General features: G+C 36.5%; 1 protein-coding gene across 10 annotated transcripts in view; it reads right to left on the bottom strand.

The window, feature by feature from the left end:
• The window catches only part of RALGPS2 (Ral GEF with PH domain and SH3 binding motif 2), a 137,751-nt gene that overhangs the window by 63,767 nt on the left and 52,810 nt on the right, over positions 1-21,174 (bottom strand). For all 10 annotated transcript variants that reach the window (XM_042805170.1, XM_042805172.1, XM_042805193.1 and 7 more), the window contains 3 exons: positions 14,030-14,113; positions 5,104-5,193; positions 1,564-1,656 (listed from right to left, as the gene is read on the bottom strand). In XM_042805170.1, coding sequence (XP_042661104.1) covers positions 1,564-1,656; positions 5,104-5,193; positions 14,030-14,113 — 267 coding nt within the window. The remainder of the gene's footprint in view (positions 1-1,563; positions 1,657-5,103; positions 5,194-14,029; positions 14,114-21,174) is intronic.

Raw genomic sequence — 21,174 nt, 5'->3', positions numbered from 1 at the left:
AAAGCCAAAGGCTTACAATTACTTCAAGAATTTATAAACTGAACTTCCAAGAGAAAGGTAACTAAATCAGTTTGCAGTGCACACTGCTAGGAGCTATCCTGCAACTCGAAATTGCAAAGGCTTATATAAAATGATGAAAAGCATAGACTTGCTTGGGATTGTATGAAAAATTAAACACCTGCAGAAATGAGTGAAAAGTTACCTGGCATTTCAGTGGTTGGAAGAGGGGCAAACTTTAAAAACCAATACATATGCCAACACCACACAAATAATCCTCATAAGTGCGAACTAGGATTTTCAGGTTGACCAAGCAGGAAAATAAACTGGGGACTCCCCGTTCTGAATGACATAATCATGGTAGTAACTAATATGGTTATAGTAATATAAGGTTACAGTTGACATTTGTTTCACATCATGCACAAAAAAAAAAAAATATCAATTTGGCATCACAGTTATGTAAAACTGTCAAGGCATCAATTCATCAACATGACAAAACCAGAAAAATCTAAATCCTCCTCAAGATCATTTTGAAGTGTTAACTTCATTAAGACTTCCTTAAAGAGGTTTCTGGTATTTTGAAACAATGTCTGTTTTAACTGTGCATTTTCAAAATGTGCCCAGAATTCTAAATTAGTATCTTGGCAAGAGTGAATTATATTTAATTTTGGTAACATTTATCAACTGAACAACATTATCATTCAGTTATCAAAGAAACAATCTTTGTAACATGCAAGGGTGTGTTGACATATCTTCAGTGAAAGTGTTTAGCTTTTTTTAATGATATATTTATCTGGATCCTTCACACAGGAGTATTTCAGTCACCTGATTACCTCTATCAAACTTGAAAATGTCACAGTTTATCTGTTTATACAGCTGGATAACTACACGATCTATGGCTGAACCAAGAACAGTGTTTTCTCAGCTCTGAGGTATCAATAAGTAAAAGTCATTCCTAATGTTCTTCTGATCAAGGATACAACTACACAAAAATAATTCTAATTCCAGTCAAAAACCAGATGTCAAATAAAAATGTTTCCAAAGAATGCCATTCTTCTCATAACAAATATACTGTGTAATGCAGTAGTTCTAACTATGAAAATAATTCTGAAAACTCAGAGGAAAATTGCTAGATTTAGTTATCAGTTAGAGAGGCTACAAATGTCTTTATGGAAATTGAATCAAGTGTTTCTGGACATCTGCTCTCCATAGCAAAAAAAATTCCAATAGTATAAACCCCTGAACAATTAAAGTATGACCCACTTTGGCATTCATAATTTTCCAGCAACTAAATACAAAATAGCTCCTGGCCAAATTAGAAGCCTCTGCTTTTAGCAGAATCTGCATGGAACTATTTTTCAAAGGAAAGTATTTCTATGCCAGAATGGAAAAAAAAAAATTCAACAGGAAACCATAGACTTAAGAGACACTAGAAATATTACATACACGGTACAAGAAGATCAAAAGTATCTGTAGTAATTATTGCATCCTTGAAAGCACGCTACAGAACGTTGTATTTTCCTAAGAATAAATTAGAACCCCTCCATTGTCCTGCTGCTCACTTACCGCCCACGTTTTAGTCAGCCTGAAGATTGGAGCACTCTGAAGGCCTGACACAACTGCCATAAGAGCATGCAGATTATTCAGCTCATACAGTTTCTGAGGATAAAAATATATACAATAGCAATAAACAACATTGCAAGTGCTGTCAATAATGAATACAGAAATAACCATCTAAAAACAAAGAAATATTGCATGTTCTAAGAAGAATTAGTTACAGTGAACTGCTGTGCACCCATACCACTTTTATGGCACCTCCTAATTTTTCATTACTGCATCTATACAGTTCTGGATTACACTATACTAGCTGTTTCATAGTCCATAGAGAACCCTTAAAAAAAAAAATACTGATATGTGTATACATCTTGGGACATATATCAGAAGTGCCAGAAATTTTCTGACATTCAAACCCAACAAATTCCTTTCATAGCATTCAACAGAATTTTAAAACTTAACATGCCAAAAAGGATAGCCCAGTTGTAAATGATGTAATCATGGCAGTACTTAATATTGTAAATGCTTTTGGCACTGCAAGTTCATGTAGCTACCGAGGCTGCACCAAAGCACCCAAAAATACTATTGCAGGATAAAATCAAGCAGGTAAATTTCAAAAGCACCTGGAGTACTTCTCTCACTGAAAGACAATTTTGGGGGTATGACAACTAAAACTAACTAGTGGAAAGTAACAATGAAACCTAAATTTGAACACAGAAGAACATTGGGGCAGGAGAATTTTCTAACCAACTCTCTTCTCTCTCTCAAAAAACTGCGTAAGTGCATTTTCTTACATGCTTGGAATTTCCTTCCCCTCTTTTTTTCTTTCCTTCTGTCTCCAAAGCCATCAATCTGCCTTGGCCTATTAACTACTGGTACTACTGTCATGAAAGCTTTAAAATGGTCCAGAAGAAAATGCTGTTCCTTAAGCTCTTCCACCATATCAACTATTCTGATAGCTAGGAGCACTCAGAGATCTAGACTACATTCTGGGATTTTTGGTGGAGTGAACACAAATTGATGTTTTACCCCTATCAAAAAGACTACGATAAAGACAAATGGATACTCCATCACAGTATTGCAAATCCTGTTTAACCCATTTGCAAAATTCACCAAGGTAGGTTAGGATTCCAGCTAGAAATGATACAATAATATAAGGAACCTTGCTATTTCAGAAAAGATGAAAATCTTTTTTTCCTGCTTGAAACTCAGCATACCCAAGCTTTCTTGATTAGGAGGCCTTTCATCAGATCACAGGGCAAAAGAGTTGGACTAACTTGATTCTGAATAAATGCTGAGTATCAGGGGAGGCCTTACATTTTGAAGGCCAAAAGCGATACCTGCAAGGATGGCTTTCTGGCTAACAGTTCTGGAGCAAAGCAAATGATTCTCTTCCCACTTAACACACTGGCAGAAAACAAACAGCCTTTTACAGAACTAAGTCCTCACAGGTATTACTCAGAAAGGTCACATTTAATGCTTACAGTCAGGTCACCCCAATAGCAGTTACAGCCTGGGTGCCCAGAACCCTGACTCCAGCATGTCTACTGACCAACAAGAGCTCTTCCACACCTACAGCAGTGTTTCCCTCTCCTAATCCTCTTTTGGGAGGATTCTTTAGTAATCATGTGTAAAGTGCAATCAATATTCTGTGGGGTAAGGCGGGGGGATGGATATTTGTCATATACCATAGCCCTACTATTCTTCTAAATAGTACTGCTGCTGTTTATCCCTCCACTGACACGATAAATCCCCTCCCCTGTCCCAAAACAAGGTAAAGTCCACTGTCCCAAAAGACAGTGTAGCTGATTAAAAATGAAAAAAGGACTTTCCTAGCTGCTGCCAGCATTCAAACAGAAGTCGTAATCAACAAGGATTCTGGGAACTTCAGGGGAATGCCACTATTAAGTCCAATTAGTTCATGCATAAAACAATACAGTACAGGATACTGTTGAAAGGACTGCTAGCTATGCAATAGACAGTTGTCAGCACAAAAGACTCACTCTAGAGTGGATTTACAGCTTCTCTGAAGAATAGCTTGTGTGACCTCTGGCACCAAGCTGCTTTGATAACAGCTTTGGTGTAAATATAAAATCCTTCAAATGGCACCAACTGCAGTAATTTCATGTTAGCAGCCAATGTAAGCAAAGCCAAGATAAGACACAGTTAAGTAAATTAACAGATATAAAAACAGCCCCATATATAGTATCTTGCTTTTTGTCATTGTGATTTTTACAACTCATAGGGAAGCAAAGCTCAACTAATCAACTGTTGGAGCACCTAATTGTCTCAAAAGCAGCAGCATTTCACCAGACACTGCTGTCTGCAGTCCTCTGATGGGATCAGGCACACCCAGGGTGCTGTGCCCAAAGCACAGCCTCCAACACCCAGCCCTGGCAAGTCCCACCCAAGTGCTAACCAAACCTGACCCCACTCAGCTTCCAAGATTGGTTCTGCACTATGGCCACACAGGTGAACCTCCCCCGCTTCTCTCCCTGGGGAGGACATGGATCATGAGGCAAATTTTTGTGTGCTGTATGTTGTATTTCAGACGAAAAAACAAGAATCGATTTTTAACAATACATGAGATGAAGATACAGTAACTCACCAAATATCAAAGGATAGTTAAAAGAGATCCTTAACAGTTTGACCACAGCATGATTATTGAGTAAAGCCCGTGGAATCTGACAAAATTAGCTTGCTTTGCCCAAAATCAATAGTCAAATCCCACAGAAGTAAAAATATCGCCTTCGTTAAAAATGTGCATATCAAGACAAAGAATGCATTTGCAATATGAATACCAAGGTAATGAGTAAAAATTTTGCATCTTTTTTTGCAAGTAATCTGAGGCGGTCACAGAAGTTAGCTGTAGTAACAGCCAGCCACCATCTGACAGAAAAGCTTGAAAAATATCCCTCTCTTCACACTACAATGAAGAAGTTTCATTCTGTTTGAAGGGCCAGCACTCCAGTTCATCTACACGTAAGTCAAGATTCACTGACCATTTTCTTACGAATGTCAGTCCTAGAGGCTTTCAGGAAGATACCATGGGATGAGAGCTCCAAATGTTTTCCAAGTTCAGGTATATTTTTGAAACAGTCTTTATTAAGTTGATATTATTCATGCCACAACTGGAATAAGAGATAACAGATCCTTTCCTTCCAACAGGAAAAGCAATTTCTGTTCTGACTGATGCTGTTTTAATTGATTCTACACATAGTGCTTTGGTTTGACCAACATCAGAAAACACATCTGGTAAATTATATTATCTAATAAGCAATATTTGAAGGCATCTTTGCATTTCCTTATTTAAGCTTTTTTTATTTTTTTTTTTTTAAACAAAGGCTTCCATTTCAGGACATTGGTCTGTCAGTATTTCTGACAACTTTGTTACACGCATAAGCCAAACAGCTATTTGTGTCAACAGATACAACCACAGCTAAATTAGGTATCAGATAAATATTTACCCATGTGTATTTCTGAACTGACCAACTTAAGAACTTCCACCATGGTGAATCCCACAACCCTCCCTCCCACCACCCAAATTCTTACCTTTGCAGTTTTAATATAGTGGCTCAAAACCTCAGCTCTTATTTTTAAAGTTTGGGCATGTAGAATCTCTCTAACAACCCAGAAGCTTACCTAAAAAGAAGAAAAATTGCCTTATTAAAACACAGAGCTCCAACATTACATTTTTAATACTTTTATTTCACAAGTAATAACATTAAAAGCCTCACAGCTTTCAACTTCCATCTAAGAAGTTGAATACATATTAGAAGATGCAAATACTTATACTATAAAATCCCAAACAATATAATCCAAATATTAATAAAAAACTTCCTTCAAAGTGTTTCGCTCCATTATTCTGCTCATTCTCATTATTCTGCACTCCAGTATCTTGTTGCAGAGCACATGTTCTGGTGCCTTCTTTTCTTAGTAAGCATTCGAGTGGCTAGAATTTTTCTTTGTAAAATCTCTTTCACCATTTAGCTGCGTACAAAGACTTTGGAATCTGTTTTTCTAATGAGGAAACCCCTTCTGCCACCAGCACATCTCAAAAAAACACTGCAGTATGTGTTATGTACAGTCTATGCAAACCTATAATTTTCAAGCTAAGTCTGAGGACTAGATCTCACAGACATAAAGCAAATATCAAAACTCTCAAAACTTCAAACAAAGTTCTCCCAAGAAAATAAATCATGATGAAATTTTATTAGGCAAGTCTACAAAATGAAGGAATATGAAAACTAAAATTTAAGTTATATCCTTTGGCTTTACTTTTCCACAGCTTCAAAGCTGCACTATCCAATTCTCAGATGACTTGAACAGCTTCAACTACAGTTCACTGACATTTCCAAATTCTCAACACCTCAGAATAAAAATAATTATCAGATCAATATCCCCTGAACAAAATGGGAACAAAAGGTAGGAAACATCTGCTATAACCTAGTGTTTATGGTTTGCACTCTTAATGCTGGCTACACCAATTAACTGCTAATATACTAATACACTACCATACTAATTTCTTAAGTTCTACAGGAGTAATGTCACTGTTGTATAAAAATCGCTGTTATAGTCAGTATGGTATAAAGGATGGTTGCTGCATTCTGTGGTTACATGAATGCTTCATAAAAGCTATACTTTGAAAATGTTTAGTTAACATGTCTAAATTCTAATCTCTCCTCTGCTCCCCCCACACCCTCTGCCCTCATGTACTTTAGTACAAAGAAGAACGAAAATAAACACCTTCATAACTGTAATAGAACAGTAACAAAAAATTAGAAAATGTAACAAATACTGTAGCTTTTATTCATGTGTCCACTACAAGTTAGGAAAAACGAACTATTAGCAAGATATAGCATGACTGCTGTTTACAAAACTATTGAAAACTGTATGAAGAAATGTGTGCTCTCATACATAAACATCTCTCAACCTGTCATGCTGCATTTTAAGAGTGATGCTAAACTACTTCTTGTAAACTAACACTGCATATGTATTCAGGTTCCTGCCCCAAATTTTAATTAAAAAATGAATTATCTTGTTTATTCTGTTTCACTTTGTACAGTATGACAGCTCTTTATACAGAATATCCACACCTCCAAAATTATTACATTTTCAGTGAAATTAGTGATCTGATGAGAACTGGAATGTCAAAACACACCAGCCCTTTGGAACCAAAAAATGGAAGAATTAAAACAAAACAAAAAACCCCCCAAAATCAAAACAAAACAGGAAAAAAACCTCACAAACATCTTGCATAACAACAGCCTTTGATTTGTTTGTCTAAGGCTGTATTAGCCAGGAGAGAAGTAGCCATGTAGCCATGGAGCTCAGTTTTCTTTTTCCTTCCTTTTTTTTCTGTTGGATTTTTTTTTTTTTTTTTTGAAGCAAACTATCTGCAGATAAACTGTTACCCTGACAAATATAAAAAATGATCCTGTGCAAACAGCATTACTATAAAATACATAAGTACTGAATATGTAAATACTGAAGTATTTTTGACTATATTTTGAAGTACTGTTAAAAAGTTAAACCTCAGTTTGATGCTCTGATGCAGTTACACAGCTTGAGAAAATCAACCTTTCCCTTGACTGATGAGTTGATATGGAGATGCGTTCCCTTTGAAGATCAAGGGAATTTAAATTTTGAACATAGATTTTCATGTTATAAGGAATCAGGTAGAGACACCACGCTTATTGATGTGCTTTAAAATCCCAAATCTCTTCGGTCTCAAGTTAACAGAGCACTGATGTAATAGGAGAATGCTTGTGGTAGGCCGGACTCTGAAACACTTGCTCAAAATACAGAGCAACGCTCAATCATTTTCATAAGGATGAAAAAACAATCAATTTACTATGTTGGCCCTGACTCCGCTGGAAGTTCATTAGTATCACAGTGACACAAGCACGGTGCCGCACAAGTACTCCTGTTTACCCAAGGAAGTCTGGTTTCTGTCCCAGTCCCAGCCAGACCCAGTCTCAACGCTTCCAAGCACTTGCAGGAAAAACAAACCAGAACAAAATGCAAAACTTTCTTTGAAGCTTAGAGCCATTCAGTCCCTTCAGTGACAGAGTAGCAGGAGATAAAGAATTAAACATACTTCATCATTTCCACTCCAACCACCTCGACTTCTCTAATGTGTTTTTACTGGCATTGACATTGGGTTTTAGCTGGTCTTGTCTCTTCACTGGTATCTTTAGACTGCACTATTATCTAATGTATTCCAAATATTGAAAAATAAAGAATTTAAATAAACCCTTTTGTTTCAATAGGCCACTTTTTTTTTTTTAATTTTAACCAGGTTTATTCTTCATGTAAATCATACATATTTGTTCCATACATATTCTGTGGTTATTTTGCTTCAAGTCTTCTCTCAGTGAATTTAAATGTTATTATTTCTCACACTGCCCCACCAATATCAATCAGATGACCCACAGCCTTTGGGCATCAATGCCTTTGAAACCAGCTCAAGACAGCATTTAGTCCTTGACATATTTGTGATCTAAATTCTTTCCCATTAAGGTCAACCTAGAAAAACATGCTTAACTTTCCTTGAACCACAGTTTAAGCTTTTTAAATTATCCCATGCTGCCTTATCTGAAATACTAATTTTGTTATGCTGGTGCTTTTTGTTCATAGTTGTTGGTACCATAACTAACTGTGCTTTCTGTGCTAATTAGTAGATAGGCAAATTCAAGACTCTTTAATAGAATTTCTGGATCATTCTTCCAAGTATCTGTTAAAAACATTCTGATATGCTATACAAAAAGCATATAATCTAAACCAAAGAGTACTGACCTTCCATCATGACAGCTAAGGTAGAATCTCTGTCTTTGTTTTGTTTCCAAAGGAAGCATGCTAACCTCTTCCCCATCCCATTTTTAAATTTCTGATAACCCTTGTAAAATTTCACTATCACTCTTTACTGCAACTTAGCAACACTACAGTATTCAAGACAAAATTCCTCTCCTACCTAATGCTTGCATTTGTTGTTTTCTGTTCAAAAAAACCCAAACCAAAACAGAAAGAAAATAAAAACAAAAAACCAAACCAAAACAAAAAACCAAAACAAAAAACCAAAACAAAAAACCAAAACAAAAAACCAAAACAAAAAACCAAAACAAAAAACCAAAACAAAAAACCAAAACAAAAAACCAAAACAAAAAACCAAAACAAAAAACCAAAACAAAAAACCAAAACAAAAAACCAAAACAAAAAACCAAAACAAAAAACCAAAACAAAAAACCAAAACAAAAAACCAAAACAAAAAACCAAAACAAAAAACCAAAACAAAAAACCAAAACAAAAAACCAAAACAAAAAACCAAAACAAAAAACCAAAACAAAACAAAAAAACCTCAGAGTTAGTAAAACAATATTTGCCTTTCAAATAGGACCTTTTGCTTTAAAATCGTTCCAATGTATTCAGTCTAGTTGACAAGTTTCTCTCATGTTTTAAGCTCTGTGGCAGTACAGTTCCACTCCCATTTAAATTAAAATCTTAAGAGGGTTTTAATACAGATAATGTTTTAACCAGAACAACTGTTACCTTTACATAAACTATAAAATGCTTTCATATCAATGCCTAACAGCAATCTTCAAAATGTATACAGCTCATTTTTTTCAAATTTATGATAAACACTTATTTTCAAATGTAGAAAACAACAGTTTAATAAGTAGACAAACTTGACAATTTTGCACCAACAGATTTACCAGTTACACCAGTAGCATGCAAGTATACAACTAACTTTCAGAAGAAAGCTGAAAAAGGCAGAGATCTTAGTTTTTAAATTATGTGAAGAAAATACATATTTAAAACCAATACTCAATAGTAGATGTGCAGATCTATGAAATAGCACATAGCAATGTATTCTTCAATAATAAAAGAGTCCTGGCATGGAATGACTCAATTGATTTCTCTTCCCTGAACTTGATCTGTTTTTACAGGCACCACATATAATTATCACATAACTGATGCTGAAAATACACTACTTCATCCTCAGTGGACTGCAATCAACTGCACATAATCATTACTGTTTCCAAAATGCTATCAGCAGATCAATTTGCTGTGAAGCAGCTGTTAGTGATTTAATATTCTCTTTACTTAGAAAGTGAGAGCTGTTCATGGTTTTCCTTTGGCAAGTTAGGGGAAAAAGGAAACAGCATAATTCGATGCATAATTTAAACCCAGTGAAATTTTAAAGGTTAACAAAAGTTTGATGAAAAGTATTCAGGCCTGATAAAGCCAAAAGTCACAATGATTCTCCTAATTAGAAATCCCCAGGTAAGTGGGGCAGGTGCCCAAGAGGAACTACACTCAGCTGAGCAAGCACCTGGGCTAAGAACTGAACACCGAGGTGGCAAACCAGGAAAGGGAGATGAAAATTGCTTCCTCCACCTTGCCTTAAGAAGGCAATTCCCAGCTGCCACTGCCTATCCCATAGGAATTCTCGGGTTTCACTGCTCCGGAAAGAACGGTGAATCTAAATACAACAGTACTACTGGAATAAATGAGTCCTCCGCAGTGACGCATTTGGAACCGCAGGCCCACACCACATCAGAAGTTATCCAAAGTACTGCCTCAGTAAGTCAAAAGTTGAAGTACTAACATGAATAATAGGAACCTGTGACTGAAAATACATGTCCTTCTTCCCCTCCCCTCTCCAGTCCCACTATACTTCAAAGGTAAGAATGATGACTTCCCTTGCTGCCAGAATAAAGGCTGATGCAAACTTCTTGGAAGAGCTTCTTGCAAATGGTAATGTCCCTCAGCCACCAAAGCTGCACGCAGCAGTTTCCCCAAAATCTGGCTAGAGGAAAACTAACCCAGCATCTAATCAGACATTGAATAGCTGGATTTGTTTCCTCTTTATTACCCATTGTTTGACTCTTCAAGGCAGAGTTTCTCCTACAGGCTCTTACAACTTCTATATCAATGTTTTTCAAATGACAGTTTAAAGAGAGCAGAAACAAATGAGCAAAAAGAAATGTGAAAGATGACTTAGAAATGCCTCCAAATCTTTTGGCTGTAAATACAGTCCAAGAGACAGCCTAAGCATTGCAACATCCGAATATGATAGTGCTGACAATGTGAAAAACAGGAAGAAAAGCTACTTGAACTGTTCCAGGTGATTTAATGGTGAACTGCAATGGCTCCAAGCACTTATTGGCTGCCTGTTTATAAAAAAAAAAAAAACAAAACAAAGCAAACTGACCTTTTCATTTCTTGGGAGATAATCAATGGAATAGAGCCTCAAACTGGCCTGTCTGGATTGCACTGGTGACTCCATAAAACTCACTGACACAGTGAAGACATGCTTCTAGATTTCGCCACTGTTCTTGTTTCAAGGGTGTCCCAAGGACAATTCAGATTACTGGCAATGTATTTCTTTTAGACATTAAAAGCAGCAAGAACAGGCATCTAAGTAAGGGAATCTGCTGTAGCAGCCGATGTCATGTCTGAAACCCAGTAAGGAAATGAAAGCCGGGGACAGATCCTGTTGTATTGATAGGTCTTTGTTGGAGCTTAAAGATGACAGAAAACAAAAATTTTCAAGATATTAAGAAGGCCCTTAAGTCATCATTAGCAAAGATACTCTCAGTGAAGGAACCTGTCAGCTGACAGAGGGGTACATCCAACTTTTACAGCTGTAGATAAAGCACAAAAATGGAGTGAGGCTTAATTACAAACCTAAACCTTGTGACAAGAAAATTTGCAGCTATCTTTGTGTACATACCACTATATGGAATGTCAATAAAATGACATCCAAAGAGAACTACAGACCACCTGTCATGGCACCAATCTTAGAACTAATACATTCTGTTTGTATGTTTATTGCTTTTCTGGCATTCCCCAAAAATAAGCTACAGAAAGGACGAGTTTATAAGTAAGTCTTAGGCCCTTTCTGACTGCATCATTTCTAGTGAGGCCTTCAGATGCAAAGCCAAAGGGAAGGGAGGGTAGGGAGAGAAACAGTACAACAAATTCTATTGACTGGCTTTGAGCAGTTGTCTGAGTGCTGCGTTTTATTCAAGGTTCTCCTTTACCATACTGAAAAAATTTAAACAGTGACATAGGTCTTTCAGTCCATTGAAACATACTGAAAAGCACAAAGACATTACAGACCTTTCAGAGTCACCTAGTTTTATAATTTCTTTCAGACTGACCTCTCTTTCAAACAAAAATAACAGTTTCTTGAAACAAATGAAGGATGGTAGAAAAAGGAAATTATGACAGATGAAATAGCCAATGACTATCAACAACTAGCATGCACTATGGGGTAATGAAAATACACAAGGCTCCCTTTAGCAGCTAGCGATGCTTTCCAGGGAAGCAGAACTACCAAGTATCATGATGAAACGTATTATTAAAAGGCAGGTATTTCTAGCATCGTATTCTCCTTATTGCCTTTGCTGTACGCATATAGCCACTTTTGTACAGATTTTTAGAAAAACTAAGACTGAACAAAAACAAGAATATCACTTGTCAATTAATAATCCAGTGAATGGATTTGATAAATGTTCCACAGAGTAAACCACAGAAAGATCCTTTTAAAAAATTAAAATCTAAAATGGTCATGAAACCAAAAAGTTATTAGGGTGAATAAGGAGATACTTAAGATAGGATTAAAATAATAAACTAATGAGATTTTGCTAGTATGATGGGATTCCTATATGATAATCTAAAAATACTAAATACTGTATTTAGAAGTTTTCTAAACACTATTTAACAATAGAGTTAAGCATTTTAGCAACATTTAAGATCTTTACCTGCTATTTTTAAAGTACAGGTATCTCCTCCTGGTTCTGGCCAGCTGTACTGTAAGGAAGGCAAACCTTCCTTACCTCTGTCCTTAACATATTTTACAGGTTAGATATTTTTAAACAGCAGCTCTGCAATTACAAATGGTCAGTTTGCAGAGAGCTGATTATTTATTCCAATAATAAGGTTTCCTGTCCTTCCTTCTTGCTACTAAGCATATTTTACCAACTCTTTAATATGTTTTCAGTCAGCTTCCTGTTTAGCCAATTCCTGCAGTTCTTTAGTACATTATACAACAACAAACAAGAAGTGAGGCCCTTGATGAGGTACACTGCCTAACACGGCCCTTACTATAAAAACATTTTAGAATATTCAGCAAAACAAATGCTTCTTTGAAGAGACAACTTACATGAATAAACAAGACAGAAAATGTTGGAATCACTGGCATATCAATGAGATTAGTGCAAAAAGTATCAGTGTAAAAGTAGCCTCAGGCCGGATATGTAGTCTAATAAAGGAGAAACTTCAAAAGCTGGATAAGGAAAATTTCAACTACATGAAACCAAAACCACCCAAACCAAAACAACAACAAAACCCCAAACCCCATCCCAAACCCTGCAGATTTCAATAGATGGTATGGTCACAAGAAGTTTGCAGTGTAACGTTTTCTCTTTAGTCAAGAGGAGAATCGGGCAAGTGTCCAACACTCATGCCCAGAGAAGCATTTCATTTATTAGAAGGTTAAGAAATACAATTGTAAGTATTGTCGATTAAAAGGAGTAAGATTTGGTCATATCCTGAATGTGAGCAAAAATGGCAAGGGAGAAAGTACAGAACAATTGATAGAACAAAACCAATTTAAATGGTTGGAGGTTTGGTCTGAGTTTCAGGTGGTTAACAAAGTCTGTAGAACTGAGACTGGGCACAGAAGACAGGTCTGAAATAAAGCTTGTAAGTTTGAGACATTATTAAACATTTGCAAGAGAATATATGAGGGTAACAGAATTACTTCATCTGAAATTCAAAATACGGCATTATTTAAAAAAAAGCATTACAGTTTTGAGACTTGGTTGGCTAACTACATAGCTGGAGTTCTACAGCTTTAGGTGTGGAGAGAGCTACAAGTCTGATCTTATTTTAAAAGTTAATTTTACACAGAGAAATTTTTAGGAAAGCCATAAATCTCAAATACACTACCTGAAAAATTATGCCAAAGAGAGAGTTAAAGAACAAGATTTGTACAGTAAAATTGTTTGAAATTTTTCAAGTTTGCTCAGAATCACTTTAAAAAGGTAAACATACTGACAAAAAGCTCATATTTCCAGAAACATCTACGTGGAGCAAAAGACATTGAACTAACATAGAAAGAAATTAGATCTAATTACTACTCCAGAAACCCTGTATGGTGAGCCTTTAACCTGTAAAGATGATTCTGTCTTTATGTAAAGGACAGCCAGCTTTTATGGAAAAAAAACTAAGCCGCTTAGCAATTATTGATGAAACAGGAAAATACTAATTAAAACAAAACAACAGCTATTTCTTCAGTATACTGTTTGGGTCTTTCTGTATTATAGCTGGAAGATAAGGAACTCCTTATAGCAGATACTTTAAGTTTTCAAGTAATCAGCTGTGATCAGTAATAAAAGTGATGTGCCAGAACACTTAATTCCCCAGACTTTCTAAACGTGTACATGTAATAACACTGGAAATAGCTCACATGATTGAATCTTCTGGTGAAAGCAACAGCATTTGGTGCTGAACTATATTTCTCCTTTTTATTCCAGCCACAGCTTGCCAGCTCCTGGGAAAATAAGGAAAAAAAGTCATTTTTTAAAATTAGTGCATAACCCATGTTCAGAGCCAAAAGCATATAGAGAGATAAATCTTAAAAGTTTCAAAATAACCTAACAGAGCAGTAACACACTGAAGTAATAAATATATAGTTACACTTTTTCCAATTTCTTCTGTAAATTGAGATTCCACAAGTGTAATTTCTGAATTGTTTTGAACGATTAGATTTTTACAATTAATCTTTTGTAGATTAGGGACTTTTTTTCTTAACTTCAGCTCTTATTAGAAACCAGTGAAATAATTCAAGATCCATTTTGTTGCCACAAAAAACCCTTGCTTTAAATGTGAATCTGAGCTAGAGAGGGAAGCATATTCTTTTGGTTTTAATTGCTTTCTGAAGATATTTAAAGTTTACTGAGAAGATACACCTTGTTAATGCAATCTAGACACATCCCATGATTTTAACTTGGCATGTTGCACTAAAGAAATACTAAAATTATAATATTTTGCAGCAACAATAAAAGAAGCACTATTTCCAGTTTTCCCTTCCAAAGGAGCCAATTCTGTTTTAAGTTGAACAACACTCAGCACTTAAGCAAATAGTTTTGTGGAGTGAAAGGGAGCAAGGGGACCTGCTTAAAAAAATAAAATATAATCACATACTTCCTGTACTTAAGTCACCCTAAAAACTGTAGGCCTCGAGATCTAACAGATTACTTGTAAAGCCTGAAAAAACATTACTTTATAACTACAAAGGTACAATGCTTCTTACTCGTCTGTAAAACTTGGTCAGCAGTTGGGCAACTACATCATCTTCCCTGGTATTTACTACCACTTAAATTTCCATACAGCACTTTTAATTGAAATTATAAAAAAGTAAATGTACCAATAAACTCTTCTAGTCATATACAATAGCCTACAGATGCAAATATATACAGCACAGAACCTATTCCACAGTGCTAAGAAGAAAAATAATCAATAAAGAGACAGCTTAAAGTACCACAATAGTGAAGTACAGCCTTCAATTTTTATTTATTAATACTTTCTTTCCACATCTTCCACTCCGAAGTGCTCTCAGTTTTATCACATTGAAAACTACTTACTGAAACCAGTATCACACTATACATCCAGCTACCATAACGTAGTTAAGATGATTCAACATGTAACCAATAATTGTGCCATTTAAGACAGTCTTAGTTTAAAAGAATTTGGTATCTGAATATTCTAAGCTCTAAAGTTTTGGGGGTTTTTTGTTTGTTTCTTTTTAATCAGGAACTTAACATTTTTTCAACCAATGTCTCAAAACTACTCAATAGTTTCATGCCAATTAAGAGAGACCTTGAATTCTTCCACTCACTGAAGTTTGCGGTGTGCTGGTACCTATTAGGGAAGACTCTGAGATGCTCCCGTCCACAGGCACTGGGAAGAACACGGAGTCTCCAGCTCTGTATTTACGGCCATTCCTTCAAATTTCACTAGGAAGTTGTGCCACCAAAACCTGGCATGTTCAGCAGAGGAACACACACCCCCACCTCCTTCTATCTGCACTTCAACCACTATGCACAAAGCAACCACACAGCCCTGCGTTGCTCCTGTCGCAAAGCAGAGCGGGCCACTGCAGAAGGAATCCACCCAAGAGACTCTGGCTTACGTTCTCTATCCCTCAGCAACTCCCAGTGCCGCAGTTTCCACTGCAATAACAATCACAGCTCTGCACTTGGGAGAATACAAGGTGATTCATCTTTACTGGCATCTGATAATTACACTTCCTTAACAGCAGAAAAAAAATTAGTTGCCATCTCAGGTTTAGAGAAAGCATGGTAATTTCTTAATGATTCAGGGCATGTCCTTGTACTATGTCAATTCTCATCACCAAGTAAAAAAACAATGATGATTCCAGACGGAAGTTATCCATTGCCCTGGCACTTTACATCTAAAGGCTTACACAGTACAGGCACCAGAAACAGACCCGGCTTAGCTGGCACTGAGGCAATTAGCAACATAAATGGTAATTTTTTTAAGTAAAAAACATTGCCAAGAATCTTCAGATAGCACATAAATAACAGCATTAATGTTAAGGTCAAATTTATATTTATATACTACAGGTCTAATATCAGATGCAAGATCTGACTCTCAGACTATGAACCATATATACATATACGTATATTTCTTTAATTATTATTTGAAAGATGTTTCCCCTGTTTTGACAGGACACTTAAACAAGTGAAGATTCTGCTCCAGAAAAACCTTGCTGATATTTTCCCTGAGTGGAAAGGGAAAGCAATGACTGGCAGAGAATAAATGCTTTGGTAAATAAGATGGAACTCAGTAACAATAATAGTAACAAACAATAAGGCAGCCGAAATAGCTCCTGAACACATTTCTATCAGATTTTCCTGACTTAAGCCTGTTTCTGTATTCCTGGGCCTAAGGCTGACTATAAGGTTGTACATAGAATTGTACATTATTGTCCTTACTTCAGAATGAAATGGGTTTTCATGCAGTCTCACAAAATGGTAAAGACTTCATTGTACAGTGTTGACCATATCAAATACTGTTTAAAACTCTGAAAATCTAGTTCAGTCAATAAGACAGCATAACCCACTGGGGCTAACTGAAACTAGAAATTTTCAAAGACGAAGAATACTCTTCAATATTACTGCAGGTTTCTGTCATTCCCGCCCCACTTAAAGCTAAACCAATGAAATGTTGTATAAAAGCAATGTTCTGTCATCGTCCACTCAAAGTGTATTACAAGGTCACCATATTTTCCTGCGGCCCACTGACTCCTAAGCAGTGTTACATGTGCTACTGGTCTACACGAACCCCTCAAAGGCACAGCAGCTCCCAGCTCCACCTGCGTGCAATACTTGCTTCAACCACTCTTCTACTAACTCTCCTTCCTCTTCCTCCCCCAAAATCTTTGGATTCTGTAGTAAGATCACAAGCTGAAATAGTAATTTGTGGAGCGTACAACAGGACACGGAGGCACAGGGTTGAGTTATACAGTGAGATGGGAGAGCTACAGGCAGATCTGGACTCGTAGATTTGGAAGGGAAAAAGATTATGAACTCAGGACTACAGCAGGTAGGAGGCAAAAGTTGATATCAACTGGAGACTTAGTAGAAAAACTACATCATAACAGATTGAGGGTTTAAATAATTTGAAAATACACGGGTGTAGTAGAGAAAAGACAGGTATGGGACTGAGATGGTTCCAGAGTACATGGGGTCCCAACCAAAACAGCAGGGCCAAAGGCACATCCTCTTTCATACACACTTGAAGCTCCGCGCAGAAGCAGAAGTAACGTCCCTGCGACTGCTAGTGGCAAAAAGTCTGAGAATCCTTTAGCTCCATTTGCATTCTTGAGTGAAAGAATGTAGCACTGGATACAGCAAAGCAAAAGATCCTGCTCCTGACTGGAAAGGTATACATCAAAATCCTTTTACAGAGGTGCTGAGGCACAGTTCCGCAGGCCCTCAGGACCTGTGCTATCAATTCAGACTCTTCAACAGCTTAAGCCAACACCTACACTGCTGCTTAGGGACAGACACAGAAGAGGCACAGACTTTTGAGAGTTCAGAAAGCCTTTTTCCCCTCCCTTTAGTTAGTATAAGAAGTATAAAGCAGGTAGACATAACAAATGCGTATGTGTATTTTGTTACTTTAACATGAACTTTTTCTTCTACCTCCTGCACACAGCTTCTCCATCTCACCTGCAAGACCTCTCTCCCCTGTACAGCCAGCTTTTCTCTTGACTATAAACTAAAAGTAGTTTCCTTCTGCTGCCTGTCCACAGTTTCTCAGTGTTATTACCTAATCAGTCTGCTTCAGAGGAAACTCTTTTGTTCACAACCCTCTTTGCCCTCACTAGACCTTGCTTGCCTAAAATCACCACTCTTGACACTGCCCATCCCACCACCCTAAGATGCCATCAACAGAAGAGAAGCCACCAAGGTTTTTGCCTTCACTGCATTTGGCAGGGGAGAACTATGCTACACTCCTAACAAGCACAGACCCAGCTCTGCACTCACTACTGCAGTAAAGCACGCACTTTTATTTTCTGAATTGCAATTCAGCATTCTTACACTTCTATAAAAACACTTTGCTAAAGAGACCATGCCACCTATTCCATTACTCTAATTCAGGCACGTTTCTTTGATCTTCCTCTGGAGTTGCATTTTTTCCACCACAAGTTTCAAACCTGAAGTATTCACAAGGATTATTTCCTTAGTCTTCTGGTAAACTCAAGCACAGGAGCTACATCACTACAACTACCAATTTCTTATTTAGTGTAATTTATTTAAAATGAGCTGCAGGACTGAAAGATTTAGGATCAAGAATAGAAAAGCTAAACTAACTTTATAATTCATTTTGGTTTTTATTCCTTTTTGAATCTACAGAATTTTATTTCCCTTAACAAAATACTACATGAACACTTAAATTATAACTTGTACTACATGGCAGAAGGAGAGACTGTGCTGCTTATTAAAATTTTTGTATGTCAGTCAAAGTGAAAGTTACAAAAACAGGAGGAGAGAAAAAGAAAGGATTAATAGTAGAACCATTATACAACTTCAGAACAGGCAAAGATGACTATTCAATAAGCAAATTTTTTTTCTTTTTCCACCGACTAGACTAGTGAAGCAGAGGGGATAAAGAAGTTAAAGGCAATAACCCAGTAAAGATTTTCAATGTGAATATATATCCACAAATAATTCTGGGGAATGTATTAAAATACATAAAATAAGTAATCAGATTTTCCAATAAAAGCAAGCTAATGTGTTCTGCAAGGGGACATCTGGCAGTTAATGTTAACATAGCTACCAGCAGCACAACCGAGCAAGTCTATGTTTTTGCTTTAAAGTCACTGTTCTCTAGGGAGCCACAACAATAAAAACAAACAAAAACCAACACACCACTTGTCATTCATGAGGAATAGATAGAAATCATGACTGACTTGGGGAACTCCATCTTTGTTTCCCAGAAATGAAAATGCAAATTGTCTGCTTTCATACAGAGAAAAGTTTATGCAGCAGAGGTGTGTTCTTTATTATAGTCATTTCCTATACTGCATCCCCCAGTTATTAATTGACAAAGAAACAGGAATTCTTTCTACTTTTTTTTTTTTTTTTCAGAAATAACTTGCAGGTATTTTTAATGATGAAGAAAGGTGGCTTCCAGTATCACCTGGAGTAATACAGTCTGTTTAAAGCTCAGGCAGAGGATCATGTCACTATATACTACCTAAGCCATGGTAACTGTTCAAGTCCATGTTTCTGGCTCACTGTAAAAATTCTGATGTTTGTTTTTAAAAAAACAAACCTACAATACTTTAAGAAAAGATTTTAACACAGAGAAGATGCAACACAGTAATTCAGATATTCAAGAAAAACTGTGATATTTAAAGAATACTGCTCACACACTTCCTAAAGATAGTGAAAATTCATCTCCAGTTCTTTTAAAAACTAAGCATCATAGAATAAATCTTTCAGAACCCTTATCTGCAAAAACAATTGAAAACACATTAGATGCTAAAAATATTCATTCATACTTTAGCCTACAGAGTTTGGAAAGCAGACTTAGATTCACAACCAGTATAACAAATATTTGTTGGTGAATTACAACAATCTATAATAAAAATCCAGTTTTTAAATCTTGGCACAGTGGGAAAGATGTTGTTCATTATCTTTGACAATGCATGTGGATGAGAGCTGTGAAAATTTATTCTAGATATAACATCTACTACCTCTGATACAGAAAACCCCCAATTTTATCAACTCCTTTTAGTCATGTATTAAAGCCTCATTTTAGAAGCCGTTTTATCCAGGTGAAATCAGCTCAACATTGTTTTGTTTTCTAATTACAAATTCAACATTGTTTGAGTGTACACATGAAGGTACGTGTAAAGATTTACAAGCTGAATCAAGATATGAATACAGTGGATACTTCAAAGAAACTCAGAGACCTGCACCACTTAATCAATCTGCTGTCAAGACACCTTTAGGCAAGCCAAGTGTTCCATGCCTGTTTTCCCCTTTTGCAAAACAGGAGGAAAACATTTTAATTGTGTCTACCTTCTTCTGACCCAAGAGTTAACCTGTATGCCCCTTTTCCAATTTAGAGGCATATCAGATACAAGATGAGAGACCTCTGTCTACCTGTGAAGGAGCACTGATGAACAGATAATACTTGCACAGTCAGTGCCTTCAACTGTTTTTGTGCAAACACCTGAGAAATGTCAAAACAGCTACCTCTCCTCACATATTTTCCACGTGAAGGCATCATGTGAATTTTTCTTATGCAATACCTACAGGTTTCTTAAAAAATAATTACTTTCCAGATATATTCACCTATTCTCTCACAGTTCTTCTTTTAGATAAGTTTCATGATTTTATTCTGCTTTTACGCTTTATGGTTTACAATAATGAGCTAGTTCAGCCAACAAAATTAAATGTGCTTTCTTGACATTTCTTCTCATCTCCCAGAGACTTTCTGCAGGTCTGCTCACACAACATAATCTTAATGCTACCTCCTGTGTCTCAAAGAGCAACAAATTATGAGGTATGGAGTACTGGATCACTGCCGCCCTATCTAACTTGCTTGCTTGTTTCCCTGTGGTTGTTATGTTGCTGACTGCTAATCCTGTGCCCTGTGGGAAGCAGACTCCAAACAATAAACTACCATCAAGCTCAAGTAGTGGAATTTCTTTATCAGCAGATCATTAGAAAAAGTCCTAACTAGTTAAATTGGTGTTTTGATTTTTCAATATCCAGTCCTTTGAAGCTCAGTGTAACTCGAAATGAGGCACTTCGTAAAAGCACCCAGGGCTTATTCAACTTCAGCACTCGGGGGCGAGGGGACCCCTACATAGCAGTAATACTTAACATTAGAAGAAGAAGTACACAAACACACACGAGGAAAATATTTGAAAGAATCAGGTAAGAGGGTAAAATATTTTAAAGTTTTGGAAAACAGCTTTAAAAAAAAAAAAAAAAAAGAGATATCCTATTACAAGATCAAGATAAGAATATTACACCAATCAAAAAGACTCTAAGGATGACCAGAAAA

This window comes from Tyto alba, unplaced genomic scaffold (assembly GCF_018691265.1).
Source record: "Tyto alba isolate M040663 unplaced genomic scaffold, T.alba_DEE_v4.0 Super-Scaffold_1000006, whole genome shotgun sequence".
Classification (NCBI taxonomy): domain Eukaryota; kingdom Metazoa; phylum Chordata; class Aves; order Strigiformes; family Tytonidae; genus Tyto; species Tyto alba.
This window is presented reverse-complemented; position numbering and strand designations above follow the sequence as displayed.